This window comes from Bufo gargarizans, chromosome 6 (genome assembly GCF_014858855.1).
Source record: "Bufo gargarizans isolate SCDJY-AF-19 chromosome 6, ASM1485885v1, whole genome shotgun sequence".
Taxonomy (NCBI): Eukaryota; Metazoa; Chordata; class Amphibia; order Anura; family Bufonidae; genus Bufo; species Bufo gargarizans.
Window position 1 is genome coordinate 126,660,836 of NC_058085.1, and position 24,424 is coordinate 126,685,259.

General features: G+C 43.0%; 1 protein-coding gene across 1 annotated transcript; it reads right to left on the minus strand.

Annotated features, from left to right (window-relative positions):
- Positions 1 to 943: 943 nt before the first annotated feature.
- P3H4 (prolyl 3-hydroxylase family member 4 (inactive)) lies at positions 944 to 24,114 on the minus strand. Its single transcript, XM_044299665.1, has 7 exons — positions 23,076 to 24,114; positions 17,805 to 17,954; positions 14,790 to 14,961; positions 13,518 to 13,646; positions 7,050 to 7,195; positions 3,931 to 4,017; positions 944 to 1,547 (listed from the first exon to the last, which is right to left on the minus strand). The coding sequence occupies exons 1-7, from the start codon at positions 23,541 to 23,543 to the stop codon at positions 1,404 to 1,406; spliced, it is 1,296 nt and encodes a 431-aa protein (XP_044155600.1). The 5' UTR covers positions 23,544 to 24,114; the 3' UTR covers positions 944 to 1,403.
- Between the last annotated feature and the right edge of the window lie 310 nt (positions 24,115 to 24,424).

The following is a 24,424-nucleotide window of genomic DNA, read 5'->3' on the forward strand; positions in this document are numbered from 1 at the left end:
CAGTCCATGCAGAAAGGATTGTATACTATATAAAAGAAAGAGGGCATGATTTATCAGGTAAGGCTTGGTGCATACTTGCCATCAGATTCAGTTCCAGTGTAGTGAGGGGAGGTAACGGCAGGGGCTAGGCGTAAGTAGTGGGAGGGAACAGGGCATGGGGGCCCTATTCAGATTCTTCCTTTGAGGCCCAATGACTTATGCATGCCTCTGATACACAGTAAGGCCTCCTTCACACAAACGTATGTGTTCTGTTCCAATGCACGGAGAACGTTAGTGCGGCCACCGGGTCGGATCCAGACCCATTCAACTTGAATGGGTCCGTGATCCGCCCGTTCTGCAAGAAGATAGAGCAAGTTCTATCCTTTTGCAGAACGGAAGTACGGAACGGAACCCCACAGAAGCACTCCGTAGTGCTTCCGTAGGGTTCCGTTCTGTGCTTCCGTTCTGCACCTTTCACATTTCCGGATTTGCGGACCCATTCAGTGTCCGTTTATTGCAGGTCCGCAATACGGAAACGGAACAGATACGTTCGTGTGCAGGAGGCCTAATAAAGAGGATTGCCATACAGATGTAAAACAGCTAAGACTTTGCTACATTTGCATCTGGTCTAGACAATACTACTTGCATCAGCAGCACCCTGTTTGCTACAATGTATCAGTCTGAAGTCCAGGTTGTTTATGGCACCAGAAAATGTCTAGAGTGGATGCAATTGCAGCAAAACCTCAGCTGTTAAAAAAAAAAAAAAAAAAAAAGAGATCTTGAAAATGGTGAGGAATTAAAAACAAGGACATTAGACATCTGGTGACCATTATACAATGACTAAGCCTTATTTACAGAAAGTTGGAGGACCCCTTTAAATACTGAGACAAGTGAGGGTGAAGGTGGAGTTCACAGGAATCCAATCCCACTGCATATATCAGGGGGGAATAAAGCACAAAACCAGTCGCATTCCAGTTGGTTCATGTTTTTTTCCATATCAATTTAACACATTTTCTCCTTTTATTTTTACACAATACTGTTGGGTGTGTCCATATCTTGCATTATGCCGGCATGAGCCCCCAGGGCCTGGGTATGATGAATATAATGTTGTCTTCAGATTAGTCTGACTCATACAACAATGACAGGTATGGAATCTTCTTACAATCTGGCAAACGTCCAAAATTGCATTCATGGGGTCCTTCAATGAACTGTGTATGAGATACATGGCTGCTCTCTTCTAGAAATAGTGCCTCTGTTGCCCATAGGCTGTGCCAGGTACTGCAGGTCAGACCCATTCTAGTCAATACAGTTGAACTGCAATACCAGACACGGCCTATGGATAAAAGTGGTGATGAAGAGAGCAGCCACATTTTTCTAACCATCTACGAGCCATCTCATGACTCAGTGTTGATCTTCATCTACATTTACTCTGATTTGTCTGCCACCTCCCCTTTAGACTTGGGTTGTGTCCACCATTCGGCATATATCCCTTCTTCATAATCACCATCCCCTTCGAATTCTGCATCAGATGGAGGTGGCTCTGTGTCTTGCAATGTTCCAATTTCAATCTGCAACGAAATAGGGAGTCAGCAATGCAGCATCAGGGGCACTTTTAAGGAGAGGCCAACTAGGCAACTGCCCGTGGCCTCTGCAGACGTGAAAACCCATTAGCAAACTAAAACTCAGTATTACCTAGCAGAGTATGTGGGTATGCATGAGATCTGGTGCTGATGAGCTCCATGACTGGTGGATGAGGTCCTTTCCCATATATCACCCTGACTCATCATTATAAATACTGTTACTATGTCAGCAGATGGCTTGCTGCTCGATCAGGACAAGAAGCAACGAACAAAGTCCTGTCCATAAAGGCAGGTTTGTTATCTTCTCAGATAATGGAAGACTAGGGGCAGAGTATTATCTGTCCTGTAGATACTGTAAATATTTCTGAGGATCATCATAGTGAGTCATAGTCTACATACTTATAAACAGTCCTAGTCTACATACTTTATGTCGACACTTTTTATTAAAGAAGCACTCCCACAAAAATGTATTCTCTGGCCTGGTAGAAAGGTTCATGATTTAAATTGTAGTGAAGGTAACCCTTATACCGGTGGCTGTAGCTCTTCTGGTCCTCATCTGTGTCATGTGACTGACACTCTGACTCTCCCACGTTTTGTGGGAGTGCTTCTTTAAAATGTCTACTTTCCCATAAGATATTTGCACAGAACATTTTAGCAGCATGTGATGGAGCAGGAGGAGCTGAGCAGATTAATAGCTATATAGTTTTATGGGAAAAGGCCCAGTAAAACTTGTCATTTATTGATGTAAATCTCTGCTCCTTCTAGGCTTAGGAGTCCAGTAGGCGGTCTTATCAGTGATTGACAGCCTTCTGAGCTGGCTGTCAATCATGAAAAGAATGACCCTACTGGACTTCTAGACCTAGAAAAAAATAGATCAGTGAGTGACAAGTTATGCTGAATCTTTTCGGATGTATCAATCAGTGCTCAGCTCCTTCTGCTTGCAAAATATCAGTGGGTCAGGTTTCCTTGAAAGGTTACCTGTGAACTGAGGAGAAGATTGAAGCTCTTGCGCTCCTATACAAAACTTTCCAAAAAAAGTAATTCTTAGTTTGAAAAACTTCTTGCATGTCAGTGATCTATCAACACCTCCAAGAGAAAATGCTAAAAGGTGTAGCAGTCGCGGTCTGGTTCTTGGCCAGTGGCTGGTCATCCATATCTTTTCAGGCTCAATTTTCTTTTAAGATTCACAAATGGAATTTGGCCTGTAGCAACCAGTCAGATCACTCCTTATAGGGGTTGCCCCATGAAAAATATTCTACATTTTTTAAACTAGCACCTGGATCTGAATACTTTCATAACTTGATATAATTAAACAAAATAGTATAGCCACTGAGCTATTCAATAAAAGCTATCCTTACAGCACCACCTGCTGCTTGGTCTTTTGCTTATTTCTCCATCCACCTCACTGATGTGGTCACATATGCTCAGTTTAAACCTTCAACTGTCACCAGCCATATATTCTGTTAGAAGTTGTGGCAGTTACAGTAAAAGAGCCTCGGCAGAAAGGACACACGCTCTGAGAATGGTTGCCCCCTCCTGAGCTGCCAGCATGAAATAGATTGTCATGTACTATATGATGTCAGATTTTAATTTTTTACATCAATCATGGGATAGCCCCTTTAAAGTCAGCCCCTATCCATATGCCCTGTTACAGCATATAGACATCAACTTCATGAGCCACAATGGAGAACCAGACCCATCCATACATTACATGGTTGTCTATCTGAATGGTGACCATGTAAATGCTACCATGAGTGTGAAGATCCAACTTAAACCCCAGCAGATCACTTGGGGTTAGAGAAGCTGAAGCCCTGACGTTCAGCTAGGGTGGGTTTTTCCTGGAGTGCAAAATTATTTAATCTGCAATCTAAATAGTTGCTATGTACAATGGCCCAGAAACCTGCCTAATTTGTATACACAGGAAATTTTAAATTTGCCAAATTTATCATAGTGAAGGTTGGTGGATGATAAATCTGGCTCATCTGTAGTCTAATTTGTACCACCTATTTACACTGATAATTTGTCCATGTGCCTAGAAAATATGCCACAATTCTGTCCACCAAAAACATTAAACCAATTCTAAGTTGGTCAACTTTTCCCCTCTTGGATTTCAGCTTCATCAATGTATCTAAAAGATAGACAAAAGCTGGCCGTGTCAACATTCTAGTTTAAAACCAGAAAATGTTGAGAAAGTCATTCCTTTTGGCGTTTTGAGTAATAAAAATGTGTCTAAAATGAGGTGCATCAAGATGTTGGCACAAACAAAACCAAGAAAGTGGTGCACTTACCATAGTCAGTGGCCTAGTTGCTAAGGGGCTTGCTTTAAATCCTGTATGTACCTTACTATACCTTAATCATAAATCATTTTTACCTCATCATCATCTCGGTGAAGGAAATCCTGGGCATACTGTAACAGGTCCTTATGCCGGGTTGTCTGGTTATGGTACCTCAGGGCTTCCTGTCATTGTCCCCATAGGATGAAAGAAAGTCATATGAGTTTATATACTGTACAGTTCCCTTAAAGGGGCATTCCAGTAAGAAATGAATCCATAACTATTGGCAAGGGGATAACTGTTAGATTGGTGGAGGTGTGACCACTCGTATCCCCTCTGATCATGTGAATGGGGGTCCCCTATTCCCAGTTTGCATGGAGTGACGGTTTAGCATGAGCACTGATTTGCCATTCAAACTGTATAGGACTGCGGAGGACTGTACTTAGCTATCGCCAGCAGCTGTCACAATGTAGGGGGAAGGGAGGAACACCAGAATGACCACAGAAGGAAAATGGCCCAAAAGTAGGCCTCACGGCTAGGGAAAGGAAAAAGATCACCACCTAGGAAACCCTAAACCTAGCCCTGACTCCTGTCAGTATGAATAGAACCTGAAGGTGGGAATATTCATACACCGTAAACCTAGGCCCTGGAAACCCTGAAAATCCCTAGGTGTAGTGACAGGGTCTGAGACCACTGGTTCCTTTCCAGATGAACGAACCAGCGTCTCCCTGAAGCCTAGGAAACAATTAACACTAGGGGACAACAAAATACAAAGGGAAGTACACTTTCCTTCTGTAGAAAAAGGATGAGCAAGAAATCAGAAGAAGACAACACACCAGTTCTTCCAACTCCAGGCAGATAATATCAACCGCATGGTAAGAAGTGTGGGTCCAGACTAAGTAGAGGAGCGGTAATGACCACAAGCTACACCTGAGATGAGAGGTGTGGTCATTACCAACAACCACACTGCAATGTGAAAACCGAGAGGCTGTCAGATAACCTCACATGATGCAAGTCTCTCAGATCTTCTAACCTCTGTCATGGGAGGGATCGTGACAGCAGCCATGTGGCGATGAATGGAGCGACAGCGCTCATGCTTGACTGCCTTTCTAGTCACATGAAGGAAGACAGGACTCCATTCTCGTAATTGCATGGGGGTTACAATGGTCAGACTCCCACAGATCTGACAGTTATCCCTTATCTATTGGCTTATTTCAAAGCGGCTCTGTCCCCAGGATCAACCCTATACAAAGAGGCACATAGCCTGGTAGAGTTGATGAAGCTGATTAAAAGGATACCTTTCTTTAATCTGTAGGAACATGCATTCTTGAGAAATTTGAACTTGTATTGATATGCAAATGAGCGATTAGACCCCCAGGAGGCGGGCTTATGTGATTTGAGCACTGCTCCAGCAACGCCCCTGGTGTTACATACTGAAGCCCCTTTCCTTCAAAACATGCCCCCCCCCCCCCCCCCCCGATTGACAGCACTAGACCAGATGCACATGCATGATGCTATTGTACATTGGGATATCATTGGTGACGGTGTGCAGTGACATCATGGATTGCGATCCTAATGCATCTACTGTACTGTGGTCCCTCTCTGCCCCTGTCTCTTCCCCCTAAGCCCCCACTGCCACCAATGAGAACATCATTTAAAACACTTTACCACAGTACAGTAGATGCATTAGGATCGCAATGCATGATGTTGCTATTGCACACTGCCACCAGTGATATCATAATGTACAGTAGCAACATCATGCCTGTGCCTTTGGTGCAGCGCTGTCAATCTGGAATGAGGAGGGTGTGTTTTGAAAGAAAGGGGCGTCAGTATGGAGCACCAGGGAGGTCACTGGAGCGGTGCTCAAACCACATAAACCCACCTCCTGGTGCTCCAATAGGTCATTTTCATATTACTAAAACCTCAAATTTCTCAAGAATGCATGTTTTCCTACAGAAAAAAAAGGTATCCTTTTAATCAGCTTCATCAAACCTACCAGGCTATATGCCTGGTTGTATAGAGTTGATCCTGGTGACAGAGTCGCTTTAACTGAAATGTTCATTTAGTGTGGCATGACCCCACTAACAAATACATTTCACGCCCAATATTGGCAGCTGCAACCAGTCACTGCCCTCAGCGATCTTGTGCTGTATAGTGCTGAGGCCAATGACTGGCTGCAGCAATCACATGGGCATAAGGGCATGCCACTATTGCAGCTAAAAAGAGGCAGCTAAGTAGGAACAAGTGCTGGCGCTGGAACCGCTACAGCAAATAAACAGGTAAGTAATGCTGTTTTTTTTTCATCACATTTCCCCCTCATTTGGCAGTTTTTTCCCCAACTCAGACAACCCCTTTAATAGTCCCAACAGTGTTACCCCAAAAATAATTGTTTCAGCAAAGTACCCGCTCACAAACCATCACAATGCATAGTATTTACAGTAAATTTGGGCAGCCCGGTGGCTCAGTGGTTAGCACTGGTGCCTTGCAGTGCTGGGGTCCTAAGTTTGAATCCAACCAAGGACAACTTCTGCATGGAGTTTGTATGTTCTCCCTGTGTTTGTGTGGGTTTCCTCCGGTTTCCTCCCACACTCCAAAGACATACTGATAGGGACCTTAGCTTGTGAGCCCTATTGGGGACAGTTGGATGCTAATGTCTGTAAAGCGCTGTGGAATATAGTAGCGCTATATAAGTGTATAAAATAAATAGGTACAAAACTATTTATATATTAATACAGAGGGTCACATTCTCTGCTTCCCATTACAGCTGTAGAATTGCATTACAAAATTCACCACTAGAGGGAGCTCATCAAATACATGCTGCATACAATTGCCATTGAAAACAATAGGAGAAATATAAATACATATTCAAGCTCCCTCTAGTGTTGGATGCAGGCAACATTTGGGGGAAAGTATGGTTGCTTCAATTTTTTTTCTTTGCCACATTTCCAGACCCAGTACTTTTTTTATTTTTCTGTTGATATAGCCCAGCAATTTATTTTTTAATTTGCGGAATGAATTGTATTTTGGGGATTCATATAATGTATTTTATACATAAAAAAAAAATCTTTTGAGGTGGGTGAAAAATACTGAAAATCTGCTATTGTTTTGCATTTACAGCTTTTACGAAATGGCATAAATGACAAGATACCTTTATTCACTACCATCAAGGTGATAACAAATGTATACAATTTTTTTTGTTTTAAGGAGTTAATGCTACCTCTCTAGGGTTGAAATCCGTATCTTCAAGGTCCCACTTCTCCTTGTAAAACTTGTAGTATGCCAAATTTTGCTGCATCACAGTATCAGTAGGGTCAAAGAGCATATAGCTGGACACACACTGAACCGCGTTCTTTACATCATTGACTGAAACATAAATGTTACATGAGGAGGTTTTTTTTAATATACAGTTAGGTTCATACAGTGGAGGAAATAATTATTTGACCCCTCACTGATTTTGTAAGTTTGTCCAATGACAAAGAAATGAAAAGTCTCAGAACAGTATCATTTCAATGGTAGGTTTATTGTAACAGTGGCAGATAGCACATCAAAAGGAAAATCGAAAAAATAACTTTAAATAAAAGATAGCAACTGATTTGCATTTCATTGAGTGAAATAAGTATTTGAACCCCTACCAACCATTAAGAGTTCTGGCTCCCACAGAGTGGTTAGACACTTCTACTCAATTAGTCACCCTCATTAAGGACACCTGTCTTAACTAGTCACCTGTATAAAAGACACCTGTCCACAGAATCAATCAATCAAGCAGACTCCAAACTCTCCAACATGGGAAAGACCAAAGAGCTGTCCAAGGATGTCAGAGACAAAATTGTAGACCTGCACAAGGCTGGAATGGGCTACAAAACCATTAGCAAGAAGCTGGGAGAGAAGGTGACAACTGTTGGTGCGATTGTTCGAAAATGGAAGGAGCACAAAATGACCATCAATCGACCTCGCTCTGGGGCTCCACGCAAGATCTCACCTCGTGGGGTGTCAATGGTTCTGAGAAAGGTGAAAAAGCATCCTAGAACTACACGGGAGGAGTTAGTTAATGACCTCAAATTAGCAGGGACCACAGTCACCAAGAAAACCATTGGAAACACATTACACCGCAATGGATTAAAATCCTGCAGGGCTCGCAAGGTCCCCCTGCTCAGGAAGGCACATGTGCAGGCCCGTCTGAAGTTTGCCAATGAACACCTGAATGATTCAGAGAGTGACTGGGAGAAGGTGCTGTGGTCTGATGAGACCAAAATAGAGCTCTTTGGCATTAACTCAACTCGCTGTGTTTGGAGGAAGAAAAATGCTGCCTATGACCCCCAAAACACCGTCCCCACCGTCAAGCATGGGGGTGGAAACATTTTGCTTTGGGGGTGTTTTTCTGCTAAGGGCACAGGACAACTTATTCGCATAAACGGGAAAATGGACGGAGCCATGTATCGTGAAATCCTGAGCGACAACCTCCTTCCCTCTGCCAGGAAACTGAAAATGGGTCGTGGATGGGTGTTCCAGCACGACAATGACCCAAAACATACAGCAAAGGCAACAAAGGAGTGGCTCAAGAAGAAGCACATTAAGGTCATGGAGTGGCCTAGTCAGTCTCCGGACCTTAATCCAATCGAAAACCTATGGAGGGAGCTCAAGCTCAGAGTTGCACAGAGACAGCCTCGAAACCTTAGGGATTTAGAGATGATCTGCAAAGAGGAGTGGACCAACATTCCTCCTAAAATGTGCGCAAACTTGGTCATCAATTACAAGAAACGTTTGACCTCTGTGCTTGCAAACAAGGGTTTTTCCACCAAGTATTAAGTCTTTTTTTGTTAGAGGGTTCAAATACTTATTTCACTCAATGAAATGCAAATCAGTTGCTATCTTTTATTTAAAGTTATTTTTTCGATTTTCCTTTTGATGTGCTATCTGCCACTGTTACAATAAACCTACCATTGAAATGATACTGTTCTGAGACTTTTCATTTCTTTGTCATTGGACAAACTTACAAAATCAGTGAGGGGTCAAATAATTATTTCCTCCACTGTATATATTTGGACATTGACACAATTTTTATTTTTTTACTAAAACATATTCAAGTTATAATTATTTAATGGACATGGACATCAAGTCCAGACTTTTATCTTACATGTGGCACCCTGTTTTTAAAGGGACCAAAAGTAATTGGACAATTGACACGAAGGCTGTTTCATGGGCAGGTGTTGGAAATTCCTTCATTATTTCATTCTCAATTAAGCACATAAAAGGCCTGGAGTTGATTTGAGGTGTGGTGCTTGCATTTTGAAGATTTTGCTGAGAAGTAAACATGTGGTAAAACCCCCCCGAAAAAAACAAAAAAAAAAACATTGCTACACTATTAGGAGTGGCAAAATCTACAGTTTGGTACATCCTGAAAAAGAAAGAAAGCACTTGTGACCTCAACAATGCAAAAAGACCTGGATGCCCATGGAAGACAACAGTGGTGCATGATCGCAGAACAGGGCCAACTTTAATATTGATTCGACGCTGGGCATAAATTTACTTGGGCCCCCTGGATCCCGCATTCCCACACCCTCCACCACAAAACACACACACACAAAAAAAAGTAATATATAAAATATAGCTTAGACTGAATTACTGTAAATACTTACAGTTCTGAAGACTCCAGACACCACTGTTGTCTTCCATGGGCGTCCAGGTCTTTTTGCATCTTTTTGCTCAGGATCAGTGCTCTGGGCAGCTGGGCCCAGGGCTGGAAGTGGGCACCGCTCTTCAGTTCAGAAAGTAGACTGGGCTCACCCTAGCGTTGCAGTGCCTCCGCATGATGTCATGGCGCGCGGCGTACACAAAGGGCAGGGGAGGTTGGGAGGAAGAGCAAGCAAGTACTGTATTTTTCACCCTATAAGACGCACCTGCCCATAAGACGCACCTAGGTTTTAGAGGAGGACCACCTCAGGTCAGACCACCAATCAGACCCCCAATGTTAATAAGACCCTCAATCAGACCTCATATCAGCCATGTATCAGCCCAACAGCCTCATGTATCAGCCCCACAGCCTCATGCATCAGCGCAAATAAAATAAATAAAAAAACTTACCTCTCCTGCTCCTGGACGCTGCCGCTCCTCACCACCAGCGCTCTCTCTCTTCTTCCTGGTCCTCGGCTGTTGACTGTGAAGGCTGCGCACAGTGTGAGGTCACGCTGTGCGTAGCCACTGCACAGCCGACATCCGAGGACCAGGAAGTGGTGAGTACAGAGCTTTCACCGCTTCCCGGTCCTCCGGTACTAATCAGCGCTTCCATAATGGAAGCGCTGATTAGTATTCACCCCATAAGACACAGGGGCATTTCCCCCCCACTTTTGGGGAAAAAAATGTGTCTTATGAGACAAAAAATAATTTGTGGGCAGTGGCCAGCGGGGCTCAAGAGGCAGCTGCCTTGGTCCCCCCAGGAGCAACTGGGCCCGGGGCAGCTGCCCCTTTTGCCCCGCGTTAAAGATAGCCCTGTCGCTGAATAATTACCATGGTGAAGAGAAACCCCTTCACAACAGCCAACCAAGTGAAAAACACACTCCAGGATATAAGCGGATCAATATCCAAATCTACAGTAAAGAGAAGACTGCATGAAAGTAAATACAGAGGGTTCACTGCACGGTGCAAGCCACTCATAAGCCTCAAGAATAAGAAGGCTAGATTGGACTTTGCAGAAAAAAAAATCTTAAAAATGATGCAACCTCTACCAGAAGGATGGAAAGAAAAAAGTATGGCGAAGGCATGGTACAGCTCATGATCCAAAGCTTACCACATCATCTGTAAAACACAGCAGAGGCAGTGTGATGGCTTGGGCATGCATGGCTGCCAGTGGCACTGGGTCCCTAGTGTTTATTGATGATGTGACACAGGACAGAAGCAGCCGGATGAATTCTTGGGGTTTTCAGAGACATACTGTGTGCTCAAATCCAGCCAAACTGATTGGTCGTTGTTTCATAATACAGATGAAGTTTATTAAAGCAAAGAAGTGGAATATTCACTCTTCAGGACACAGGGCGTACAGGTATTTCTGTTCACCACCGCACGGCGGGCGGTGATTGGGAGCCGATGCCTGCTCAAATCATTGAGCAGGCACCTCGGCTACATGCGCGGGGGGGTCCCGTGACCCCCCCATTTCGGCGATCGCCGCAAACCGCAGGTCAATTCAGACCTGGGGTTTGCGGCTTTTACCTATTGCGGTGGCGGCGCCATCGGGTCCCCATGCGGCTGTAGGGGGGACCCGATGGCATGGAAGGCAGCGTGATGCCTTCCTGAGGCATCGGCGCTGCCTTCCGGTGAAGAGCCTGTGAGATCCAGCCTCCTGGATCTCACAGGCCGGAAGCTGTATGAGTAATACACACAGTATTACTGATACAGCCAATGCATTCCTATACAGAAGTATTGGAATGCATTGTAAAGGATTAGACCCCCAAAAGTTCAAGTCCCAAAGTGGGACAAAAAGTAAAGTGATAAAAAAAAAGGTGAAAAAAAAGTGATAAAAAAAAAAAGGTGAAAAAAAATGTTTCCCCCCAAAAATTAAAAGTTTCAAATAAAAATAAACAAAAACGTCATTTTCCCCAAATAAAGTAAAAAAAAAATAGGGAAAATAAATAAATAAAAAATATACCACATTAGGTATCGCCGCGTCCGTATCGACCGGCTCTATAAACATATCACATGACCTAACCCCTCAGATGAACACCGTAAAAAATTTAAATTAAAAACTGTGCTAAATAAACAATTTTTTGTCACCTTACATCACAAAAAGTGTAATAGCAAGCGATCAAAAAGTCACACGCACCCCAAAATAGTGCCAATAGAACCGTCATCTCATTCCACAAAAATCATACCCTACCCAAGGTAATCGCCTAAAAACTGAAAAAATTATGGCTCTCAGACTATGGAAACACTAAAACATGATTTGTTTTTGCTTCAAAAATTAAATCATTGTGTAAAACTTACATAAATAAATAAAAAGTATACATATTAGGTATCGCCGCTTCCGTGACAACCTGGTCTATAAAAATACCACATGATCTAACCTGATGAATGTTGTAAATAACAAAAAATAAAAACGGTGCCAAAACAGCTATTTCTTGTTACCTTGCCTCACAAAAAGTGAAATATAGAGCAACCAAAAATCAGTACCAGATAAACTTCCACCCTATCCCGTAGTTTCTAAAATGGGGTCACTTTTTTGGAGTTTCTACTCTAGGGGTGCATCAGGGGGGGGCTTCGAATGGGACATGGTGTCAAAAAAACCAGTCCAGCAAAATCTGCCTTCCAAAAACCGTATGGCATTCCTTTCCTTCTGCGCCCTGCCGTGTGCCCGTACAGCGGTTTACGACCACATATGGGGTGTTTCTGTAAACTACAGAATCAGGGCCATAAATAGTTTGGTTTGGCTGTTAACCCTTGCTTTCTAACTGTTAAAATGGAAAATCTGCCAAAAAAGTGAAATTTTGAAATTGTATCTCTATTTTCCATTAAATCTTGTGGATCACCTAAAGGGTTAACAACGTTTGTAAAATCAGTTTTCAATACCTTGAGGGGTTTAGTTTCTTAGATGGGGTCACTTTTATGGAGTTTCTACTATAGGGGTGCATCAGGGGGGGCTTCAAATGGGACATGGTGTAAAAAAAAAAAAAAAAAATGTCCAGCAAAACCTGCCTTCCAAGGGTTAACAAAGTTTGTAAAATCAGTTTTAAATACCTTGAGGGGTGTAGTTTATAGAATGGGGTCATTTTTGCGTGGTTTCTATTATGTAAGCCTCGCAAAGTGACTTCAGACTTAAATTGGTCCCTAAAAATTGGGTTTTTGAAAATGTCATGATTTGCTTCTAAACTTCTAAGCCTTGTAACATCCCCCAAAAATAAAATATCATTCCCAAAATGATCCAAACATGAAGTAGACATATGGGGAATGTAAAGTAATAACTATTTTTGTAGGTATTACTATCTATTATAGAAGTAGAGAAATTAAAACTTTTGAAATTAAAATTTTTGGTAAATTTGGTATTTTTTTTATAAATATATATATTTTTTTTTTACTTCAGTTTACCAGTGTCATGAAATACAATATGTGACGAAAAAAAAAAAAACTATCTCAGAATGGCCTGGATAAGTCAAAGCGTTTTAAAGTTATCATCACTTAAAGTGATACTGGTCAGATTTGCAAAAAATTGCCTGGTCCTTAAGGTGAAATAGGGCTGAGTCCTTAAGGAGTTAAAGACTAAACTTCGGACAGAAAGGCCCACAAACAAACAGCAACTGAAAACTGCTGCAGTAAAGTCCTGGCAGAGCATTAAAAAGGAGGAAACACAGCATCTGGTGATGTCCATGAGGTCAAGACTTCAGGCAGTCATTGCCAACAAAGGGTTTTCAGCCAAGTATTAGAAATTAAAAATTTATTTACAATTATTTAATTTGTCCGATTACTTTTGAGCCCCTGAAATGAAGGGATTGAGTTTAAAAAATGCTTTAGTTCCTCACATTTTTATGCAATCATGTTGGTCAACCTACTGGATTAAAGATGAAAGTCTGAACTTCAACAGAATCTGAATTGTTTTGGTCAAAATCCATTGCGGTAATGTACAGAACAAGAATCCGAAAAATGTTGTCTCTGTCCAAATATATATGCACCTAACTGTATATGTTTTTAACTGTTTACTTACGCTTATAGTATGCAAATTGTAGGTAGTGATACATGGTTGCCACAAACTTATGAACAAAGTAGCCCCCGACATTAGGGGTCAGGTTAGTCTCACAGTCCACCTTACACTCTAGCACATCAGCAAGATGATCTGAAATTGAGAAATATAGACTAAATACACAGATAAAGTGAAACTCTACAGTTTCACAGTATATTGTTATTAGAGTCAACATCTGTAATGATTACTTTCAAAAATATATATTTATAGCTGTGTGTGCTCAAATCCCCTCCATAGACATAAAATTCTGTCTGCTTGCAGCTGCCACTAGAGGGAGCTTATTGCAGACTGTGTTTACTATTGAATGCAATGTATGTTGTATACTGTACGCATCTAAGCTCCCCCTAGTGGTGGCTGCCAGTATAAAGATATATTAGATAGTTAATCAACACACAGTCTTAGGCTACTTTCACACTTGCGGCAGTGTGATCCGGCAGGCAGTATGTGACTGAAAGCATTTGTGAGACGGATCCGGATGCGGATCCGTCTCACAAATGCATTGCAAGAGCAGATCAGTCTCTCCGCTTGTCATGCGTTTTTTTTACATTTTTACCGGTCTGCGCATGCACAGGCCGGAAGGACGGATCCGGCATTCCGGTATTTTGAATGCCGGATCCGGCACTAATACATTCCTATGGGGAAAAATGCCGGATCCGGCATTCAGACAAGTCTTCAGTTTTTTCCGCCGGAGATAAAACCGTAGCATGCTACGGTTTTATCTTTTGCCTGATCAGTCAAAACGACTGAACGCATGGGGATATGCCTGATCAGTTCTTTTCCGGTATAGAGCCCCTGTGGCGGAACTCTATGCCGGAAAATAAAAACGCTAGTGTGAAAGTACCCTTAAACTTAAAAATGGCGTGCTCGCTCATCAAGACAATTTACTACTCAAAAAACAAATGCCTTGGTAATCGTTGTGGGTTTGGCTCATGGAGATAATAACAGTGGCCTGGCTAGCCACTGTCAGAGAGGTGTAATATGACTTGGTCATCACTGAAACGAATGACTGAGCATGGATGGAAGCCGGGGCATCATCTTCTCTTACTAATCACCTCCCCTATCTGGCTCAAAGAGGAGGACTCCCCTCTGACATTCATATGCTATGATAGGGTATGTGAACAGCAGGCAAAGGTTGTCTCAATGCGAATCCTCTTTAATGGGGACAGCCACGTATTATTACAATGTTGTGCCAGCTCTACCCCTTATTATTGGAAAAATACATAGGCTTTCTCTTACCTGCAACAGCCGGGTAGAAGTCTTTAAACTCCCTCATCTCGTAGACACCCTCACAGCCGGTCAGACAATTGTTGTAGGACTTGTAGTACAAGGGCAAGGCCTGCTCCATGTCCTCAATACTGCGCCGGAAGTCTCCAGCATTGTAGGACTTTACTGCTTTGACAAACACTCCCTGTGGAGAGTGAGATCCTCAGTAGAACGAAGTATACCAAAACAGGAAATATCTGAACGAGATCTAACACCATTAGTAGGTATGAGGGCCTACTTTTGGTTGCTGCTTGTAAGGCAGGCAGAGCTTTAGATAAGCTGAAATAACCCCACCAGAGCTTGGGGGGAGACATGGGGGCAATGACACCTTTGGTAGGCTGAAAGTTAGGGGTTGTCTAGGGGCCTTGTTTCTCTTCCCTGTATCTCTTTTCCCGCCCTTTTTTCTATTGCAGGTAAAATCACCTCAGAAAACATCTTACCTGCATTCCAGAAGTTTCCAGCTGCTGCATGTCAAGAGGGCAGCTGATTGGTTGCTGCTTGTTGCTGGGGGAGATTTCCAGCTCCCTGATTTGTTGTTCGCTTATCGGCGGGAATCTGTTCCCCTTTATATTTCCAGGTTCGGCGGAGATGGCTCAGAAGTGCCTGAAGAGCTAACCAGCGTCCCACCCCCCCTTCCCCTAATTTTTCACTGTGTCACCTGTCGCTGGGCTTTATTAGAGGGGTAGTGTCGCTCAGCTCATGCTGAGTGGATCTTGGTCTTTATATGGTTAATTTATTATTGGTCTTCTGGTATCGGTTATGATGGTATTTTAAAATTAGTTTATTTATTTAACTTATGGTTGTAAAATATTTTTAAGTGACCCTTAATAAAGCACAGCGGCCATTTCCTCCACTATGTTGTTGGTGTCAATTATTTGATTAGTGACTAAGTTAGTGTTAGAGTGTGTCATTTGCCCCCATGTCCTGACAAGAGTCAGTGTGGTGCACTCTTCCTTGTGTAACACACACCTCGATATTATAGAGGTATTTCCATTCGCAGGATGTGCCATAAATATCTGATAGTTCCAAGTCCCAGTGGGTGTAACTGGATTAATCTCCAGAATAGCGGTTGCCCTGTCCCTTGTCTCATCTGGTGAGCACCAAACAACGAGAATGAACTGAGATTAGACGGGTACATAATCAAAACTACATCCTTTATTGAATAAATAACATATATAGACGAGAACGTGAGACAACAGATAAAAGAATGGCTACATCGGAGGAGGCATATCAGCAGAGGTGAAACATGAAGGGGAGGGATGGAGTACAAGAACGGAGGCAGAGAAAGAGAGTACAATGCCTCACTGAATTCTGCATGTACTTCTGTAACCACAATTACTCAGTATATGGGGGCCCCAGAAGAAGGCATCTGCCGAAACGCGCGTCGGGGGTTACGTGGCTCTCCTGAGGTGTATATCCCCATACTATGGGTATGTAGATATGTAACGCTCTTGTGGATTTTTCGGGATGTGTTTACTGGCTCTGGTGCTTAGCTATACCCACTGTAATTTTAAGAAGATCTTTAACCCAAGCGGTTCTAATTAGAGATGAGCGAATCGATTAGTATAAACCAATTTCTTTAATCAACAAGAGTTCTTCACCTGCAAGGTGCTATCCCACCTGCTGAAGCAGCTCCCCCTGCCACTTGATTGACAAGGCCAGACATCTCACCCAGCCCCGGCAATCTCGCTCCTGCGCTGCAGCTCTGAGTAATGGCGCAAGCGCAGTGGCACTGTTCATGTGCTGCTACCTGGAAGTGTAGTGGCTCATGCACATTCGCTGCTCCACCCATGCACCTGAGCCATATCTTTATGTATATGGAGTTCTAAGTTGTCACCACAGTTTCTATTCTGATATTGGACCATTGATGTGGCGACTCTCTATGCACTTGCACTTTAATTTCTTCTTGGCTGCTGTATGTTCCCATACATCTATTGGAACTATTACACATCCATATGTTGCGGTGTAGTCTGTAACCATTTACTGATGTGTTGTTTTATCATATGCACTTGCACCTTAGTATCTTTCGGGTTTTTTTGCCCCCATATACTGAGTAATTGTGGTTACAGAAGTACATGCAGAATTCAGTGAGGTATTGTACTCTCTTTCTCTGCCTCAGTTCTTGTACTCCATCCCTCCCCTTCATGTTTCACCTGTGCTGATATGCCTCCTCAGATGTAGCCATTCTTTTATCTGTTGTCTCACGTTCTCGTCTATATGTTATTTATTCAATAAAGGATTTATTTTTGATGACATACCCGTCTATTCTCAGTTTATTCTCGTTGTTTGGTGTATCTATGCACACTGAGTGGGTTTTTACTTACTCTTTCCGGGTCTATTCAACATAGTACATCTAATTACAGTTTATGTGTATGTCTATGTTTTGTGTAACCTACTTGTAGATCTCATCTGGTGAGGCAGTTTCTAACTGCTGCATCCACATATGTATGACTGTCCCATCACTTCTATGGAGCTGTATAATACCATACAAATAAACAGTCCCGCTATATGTACAGCATAGATGTCAAACTCATGGCCCTCCAGATGTTGCAAAACTACAACTCCCATCATTCCCTGATAGCTGTAGTATGCCCAGGCATGATGGGAGTTGTAGTTTTGCAACAGCTGGAGGGCCACGAGTTTGACATCCCTGATGTACAGTATAGTGGTTCATACCTAATACTATACTGTGCACACAAATACTGTAAAACTGCTATACTGCACACACATACAACATGTATAAACACACATACATGCACAGGGACATACTAATAACACATACATAAAATACAAATATGGCTAACATTCTAATCTGTGTGTCCTACAGATAGATGGAACCTCATCCAGATAGCCTAGTTAGGTAAAGCAGTGGAGTAAGAGCCATAGGCAAAGGAGTAGAGTCAACCTTGCATATTCCACCACTTCTTTGAGTTGGAGTAGCACCATGTGCATCTTGGTAATCTATGATTAACCTGAGGAACCTCTTACCTCATATGGTTGAGCCTCCAGATCTATGAGAAACTCTTCAACCTCCAGTAGGCTTTTGTAGTAATTCATGTACCTCACCGTCATTTCATGAGTGGGATTCTTCTGTAAGAAGGTGTGGGCGGCAGATACTGCTTTTTCCAGTTCATTAATCTAGAAAACAATGTTGGGAATCATGTATTTTAGGTCATCATTGTAACATTAATACTGGCCCATTTTTAGGAGAAAACAATCTAGACAAATGCCCAGGGCCTCCATATCTTACATAACACAGATAATGGGAACTCCAAGATAAAATTACCTATTTAGTGTGTTGGTAACACATGAGAATTGATGTGAAGAATTACCGTATGTAGGCCACTCAGAGGTTGTCCAGGACTTTGATATTGGTGGCCTATCCTAGGAAAGGCCATCAATATCTGATTAGCAGGTGGGTCTAACACCACCCCAGTCAGCTGTTTCCTTGAAGCCAGCAGTCAATGACTGATCTACATAGCTTTGTCCAGAACAAGGAAAGGACTTGAGTATTCTGGTTACAAGTAAGCTAAGTAGCAGTACTCACTGTCAGGCAGCAGCTGCAAAAGCAAATAATATTTTAGGGTGTACAAAAAGGTATATAAACCTGTTATCTCAATGAAGTATTACCCCTTTATAAATCCCTCATAAGGTCACATCTTGAATATGGGATTCAGTTTTGGGCTCCATGTACTATAAAGGATATAGGAGATCTGGAAAGGGTTTTGGGTTGGAAGGTCTCTCTTATAATGAGTGACCTATAAATCGGACTTGTTTAGCTTGAACAAAAGACGTATTTAAGGAGATCTCATTTGCACATGCAAATACGTGTGTGGTCAATGCATAGAACTGGCACATGGTTTATTCATTCCAAGGACTTTACAAAGGACCAGGAGACATTCTTTGCATCAGCCAAGACCAAAAGCCAGAGTTTGGCGATAATCGTTTATTCACTTATTTTGCCAGCTTGTTCTATCAAGGCTACTTTAGGGCTAATTCAAAAGTGACAAATATGGCTGCACTTCTCAAATATGGCCACCAAAGCAAAAATAGAAAAATGCCAATATCTAAGTTAAAGGTGTGGTCGGATTAGACAGTGGGTCTTGCCACATGGGGACGTAAAAGTGCTTCACCCACTGCCCTATAAAAAGGCTCTCAGGTGCATCTTTGGGGTAGTGCACCTCTTGGTGAAAGAATGTTATCTGCTAGACATGCCTCTATGACACACTCAAAGACATTTTGCCCAGCTTGACAGACTTTAAGAGGAGGAGCATCATTTGACTGAGAGTAACAGGATGGTTTTTCAACGAACTGCCTGCCATCTTGGTCATTCTGACCTAGCTGTTAGGAGCAGTGGTAATGTGAGGGCATGCAAACATGGTGAGCAGGCTCCTGACAAACCACCCGTAGAAAGGATTGTCTGATCCGCCAATAAGCACGAGCAGCTTTTACAGTTTTGTTGTCCACCATCCAGACACAGGTAGTATCTTCATAATGATGATCATATATCATGATTACATTCACACATAGAAAGTTTAATTCGATTCCAACAACTTTGTGCGTAATTTTTTGTGTATAAAATTTACTACACTTTGGTTGCTGCTCCAACTTCTGCTTTTGGTTGGAAATAGGGATGAGCGAATCGACTTCAGATGAAACATCCGAAGTCGATTCGCATAAAACTTTGTTTGAATACTGTACGGAGCTCCTCCAGTATTATAATGTATTGGCTCAGATGAGCCGAAGTTATTACTTTGCAAAGTCTTGCGAGACTTTAGGTAATAACTTCAAAAATGAATTTCTACTGTTAAAAACCTTTTCCCAAACTCGTGTTCGGTTCCAAGTGGTACCTTAGAACCGAACCCGAGTTCGGGAAAAGGTTTTTAACAGTAGAAATTCACTCTTGGAGTTATTACCCGGAGTCTCGTAAGACTTCGCAAAGTAATAACTTTGGCTCATCTGAGCCAATACATTCTAATACTGTACGGAGTACTCGCTCCGTACAGTATTCAAACAAAACTTTATGCGACTCGACTTCGGATGTTTCATCCGAAGTTGATTCACTCATTCCTAGTTGGAAATTCAAATGCATGGGGCTGAGCTGCAGCACCAGACACAACCTGTGGACAGGAATGGCGCTTTACAATACATAAAAAAATAAATAAATAAAAGGACACAGAGGCTCCATGTTTTTCCACATCTTGAAAAAATCATCACGTCACTTCCTGATCTGTGCAGAGATCAGTGGGGGTCAGTGCTGCCCACCCTTCAGGAGTAGTCATTGCTTGAAACAAACGCCTGGTTATTTCCAAACCGGAAATGGCTGGTTTGAACTAGTTGAATAAGAGGTTACACATTTCAGATTAGGGGTCCCTTTAAGAAGCAATATGCAGTCCAGATGGATTTCTACATGGAGTTTGCAGGTTAAAACATCTGGAAAATTGCACTGCTTGTAGGATATGAAGTGTGAAGGCAGAGAGTCAGGGCCTGTCTGGAGACGTGGCAGTCCCCAAGCTCAGATGATAGATCACTGAAGCACAAAATCAGATGTGCTGCTGGCAATGACGAGCACATGCTTCTAGGGGCAAGTTCATACGTTCGCTGCAATCACTTTCATCCAATTTCTATATGAATTTTATTTATTTTTTCAAAAAGATCTTAAAAACAAACCCATTAGGGTCCATTAACACGTCCGTAATTTGGGTCCACATTCGTTCCGCAATTTGCGGACCCATTCACTTTCAATGTGGCTGGAACGGATGCAAATCTGCATTTACGGGATCTGCATCCGTATTTTCGGGATCTGCAATTCCGTTCCTGAAAAAAAATAGAACATGTCCTATTCTTGTCCGCAATTGCGGACCAGAAAAGGCATTTTCTATATAGTGTCTGTGATGTGCGGTTCGCAAATTGCGGATCGCACATTGCAGGTGTCCGTGTTTCGCGGATCCGCAAAATACTTATGGATGTGTGAATGGACCCTTAGCGTATGCCGGTATTTCTATTTCCACTACATTTGCCACAGGCAGTAGTTGGCATAGCATGTGGTCTCATGCACACTGCCGTATAATGGCTTCATTTTGTACTGACTCATAATAAAGCATCCATAGAGAGTCATGGGACCCTACTGTACTTCCATATACCATGAAATCAGAGGAGCACGTAGGTACAGTTTGGCCCAACTCACCTATATGGATATACTCAAATCACCACTGGACCCTGTATGTATGTATTGCTTTTAGAGGTTAATAGAGCCATACCATGCTCTGTCAGATGCCAACGTTTCTGCATCTTCATAGTACTGATTTGCATGAGACCTACAACGTCCTTAATCTCACACAATCATGGGACATATACAGGGCGTAGCTATAGGGGGTGCAGAGGTAGCCTTCGCTACCGGGCCCAGGACGGAGCCTAAGGGGGCCCAAAGACCCTTGTGCCACATAAGACACTGGCATTATAGAAAGTGCATGCTGGTCAATTTACACCTCTGGCTGGAGGGAAGGGGTTAGGTCAAGAATTTGGCATGAGGGGGGTGCCCTTTCAATGTTTGCCTCAGGCAGCAGGAAGGCTACGTGCTCCCCTGCCCCTTGCCAACAAGCACTGAGGGACGGGGGCCCAAGCTGAACTCTTGCACCAGGGCCCATGAGCTTTTAGCTACACCCCTGGTCATATGATGTCAGCAGAATAAGCAATGACACAACTCTTCATAGGAACTAGAAATGAGCAAATCGATTAGTACAAATCGATTTGTCTCTTCATCTGCGAGGTGCCGTCCTAGCTGCTAATGAGGCTCCCCTGCCGCTTGATTGACAGGGCCGTGTATCTTGCATTCTCACGCCTGCGCTGCAACTTTGAGTAATGGCACAAGCGCAGTGGCTCTGCTTCTAGAGCAGCAAATGTGCATGAGCCACTACACTTCCAGGTAGCAGCACATGAACAGTGCAACTGCGCTTGCGCCATTACTCAGAGCTGCAGCGGAGGAGCGAGATTGCCAGGGCTGGGTGAGATGTCTGGCCTTGTCAATCAAGTGTTTAAGGGGGAGCTGCTTCAGCAGGTTGGATAGCACCTTGCAGGTGAAGAACTCATGTTGATTAAAGAAATTGGTTTATACTAATCGATTCGCTCATCTCTAATTAGAACCGCTTGGGTTAAAGATCTTCTTAAAATTACAGTTCCCAAATATAGTGAAACATCTCCAAATGACCACCTCTTTGAGAAGACTATGCCTGTTCCCAAAGCTTTCTTGTGACAGATTTTCAGTCCACCATACATCATGCATACTGGTCATCTTTATTGACCGCTCCCCTAGAAGACCACGTTTCCTTACAACAATAAGTAGTCAACTCAAAGAGGTCACTGTACAATCTTATCTGAATACCGGCAGACCTGTTATTAGGCTATAGCTGCTGTTTATGGTAGCCTGACAGTGGACACCAGACTGGAGTAAAATGACTTGGGTTGCTCACAAGACCATTAGCTTAATTTTATTAATGGGATGGGGAAAGGAAACTTCAAGGGGCCATTTGGCATCGAGTAGACCAGCTTGTGTCTAGCAATTTCAGCTCTTCAGAGGACTTATTGCTGTTGCATGAGCCAGCCAGTAAAGCACAAGGTGTGATAGTTGACCCATTTTAGGACCCATCCACTTGTTGTACAATGAATAATTGTAGCACATATTGTAATAGGATTCCCAAAACAGTTATATTATCCTGTGCTTTACCTCGTGTATATAAAAGTTCTTAGGTAAGAATAGGGCAACATGTGTAGCCAGTTTATGGACCCATAAATACTTTGTGTCCCGCTGTATAATGTGGCAATATGTGGATGCTAGATGTTATGTCATCACAGGTGCAGCGGCCATCAATGTCAGTGCCTGGGGCAACCTAAATTCAGTGCAATGTCCTTCAATGAGATAGCATTGCCTGCCCCTGATGTTACCATGGTGCCAGCAAGGAGATGATGGAGCCCCAGACTCTTATCACATATCAATCCTGAAAGATTGATGGAGGTCTGATGGTTTGAAACTTTCTACCCACACAATCTCAAGAATTATGGAGTTCTTTCTCCTCAGACGGCATTTAGTTGTATCATCTATGAAAACAGTGACAATCGGACAAATAAGGGTTGTCACCTGGCTCTCTTATGCGCCTGAATAGGAGCACGAGAATTGGAGCCTGAGACTGAATGCATAACTTGCCTATGACCAATTCTTATGAAATATTAGGAAATAAGGAAATCATCACTTTCATGTCTCACCTTGAAATAGGTATAGTGCAGGTACTGGTAAGGGTCCCGTCTCTGAAAGGCTTTCAAGGTCTCCTTGTCAGGGTATGGCTGCTGAAACATCGGCAGGGTGGCTTTACACTTTCTCAAACACACTGCCCGGGACAGGACCTGACCAAATAACTGTAGCTCCAGCTTCCAGTCTCCATGTTCCTCTTCCTTCTGTAGTTCCTCCAGGCCAGGAATTTGGGACTCTTCAATACAACTCTGACCACAGAAGGCTTCGCTGTCTTGGAGCAGCCGGTGAAGTCTCAGGCTAGCCTCTAGCATACGGCTAGCCTCCCTCCAGGACTGCGTCTCATACAGCTCCATGGCTTTGGCATAGGTGGGCTTTAGAGGTTTGATCTCCGAACGAGGAAAGCCTCGAAAACTATACTGCTCATACTGGGAATGGCTCAGGGACACCAACAGGACCAATATGTCCAAAAGGACCAGCAGCATGATGGCAACAGCTGGAGAAGCCAGGAGAAAATAAGGGTCCCAGAAAAAGTTTAGAAATTAAGGATAAACTCACAAAAGTTTTAGCAAACAGGGAAGAAGGCAGGCTTAGACTTATGCCACAAGACGAGGGAGAGAGGAATGAAAGAACTGGAGGAAGACTCAGCCAGGAGAAGGAAATTTTAAGCAGGGGGGCTGCAGGGTCTGCTTACTGCCAGGTTGGCGGTGACACTCAAAGGAGCTCCTTCCAGGCCATGCACTGGGATACAGAGAGTCTGAGCTCCTTGTAGGATCTGATTTGGATGCATCAGATCTTGTACAGATCACATAGTCGTCCTCAGTAGATCCCTAGCAAACATTACTCCTCTCACAGTTGCCACCATCTTCAAAATACAATGTAGTATTACAGGGGAATCCAGACTGAGTAATGTGATCTGGATGTTCACAGCCCTCTCTGTAGTCAGAAGCTGGAATCCACAGGGTCTTAAAGAGCAAGTGGTAATGTGCAGGCGAAACTCAGGAAATGGATTACCCTGTAAAGAAAGAAAAAAAAACTTTAAAGAACGCTTATCAAAAATATCAGCCCGTGAGATGTCTTCTCGCTGGGTGACAACCAATATAGTTACCACTGGTCACTCTGTTCATGAGCTATTTATCACAGCTTTTGGCAGCAGCAGGGGGGTTTTCCCCCTTATTAGCAAAGCAAATGACACCATACGTTTTTCTAGTGCAAAAATTGCAGCGATTTTATTGGCTGTGATGGTCAACACCTTCAGTTTTTCTCCAAAAAAGGCATCTAAAGGTTATGATTACCACAAAAAATCTTATCAAAGTGACTTTTAGAGCGATTTTTCAGTAAACTATGATTTGACGACACCATGTGA

Coding starts and splice junctions, on each gene's coding strand:
- P3H4 (XM_044299665.1), bottom strand. CDS start 23,543: ATGCTGCTGGTCCTTTTGGACATATTGGTCCTGTTGGTGTCCCTGAGC. Junction 13,647..14,789: donor CTTCTACCCGGCTGTTGCAG/GTAAGAGAAAGC, acceptor TCTCAATTTCAG/ATCATCTTGCTGATGTGCTA. Junction 4,018..7,049: donor CGGATTTCAACCCTAGAGAG/GTAGCATTAACT, acceptor GGACAATGACAG/GAAGCCCTGAGGTACCATAA.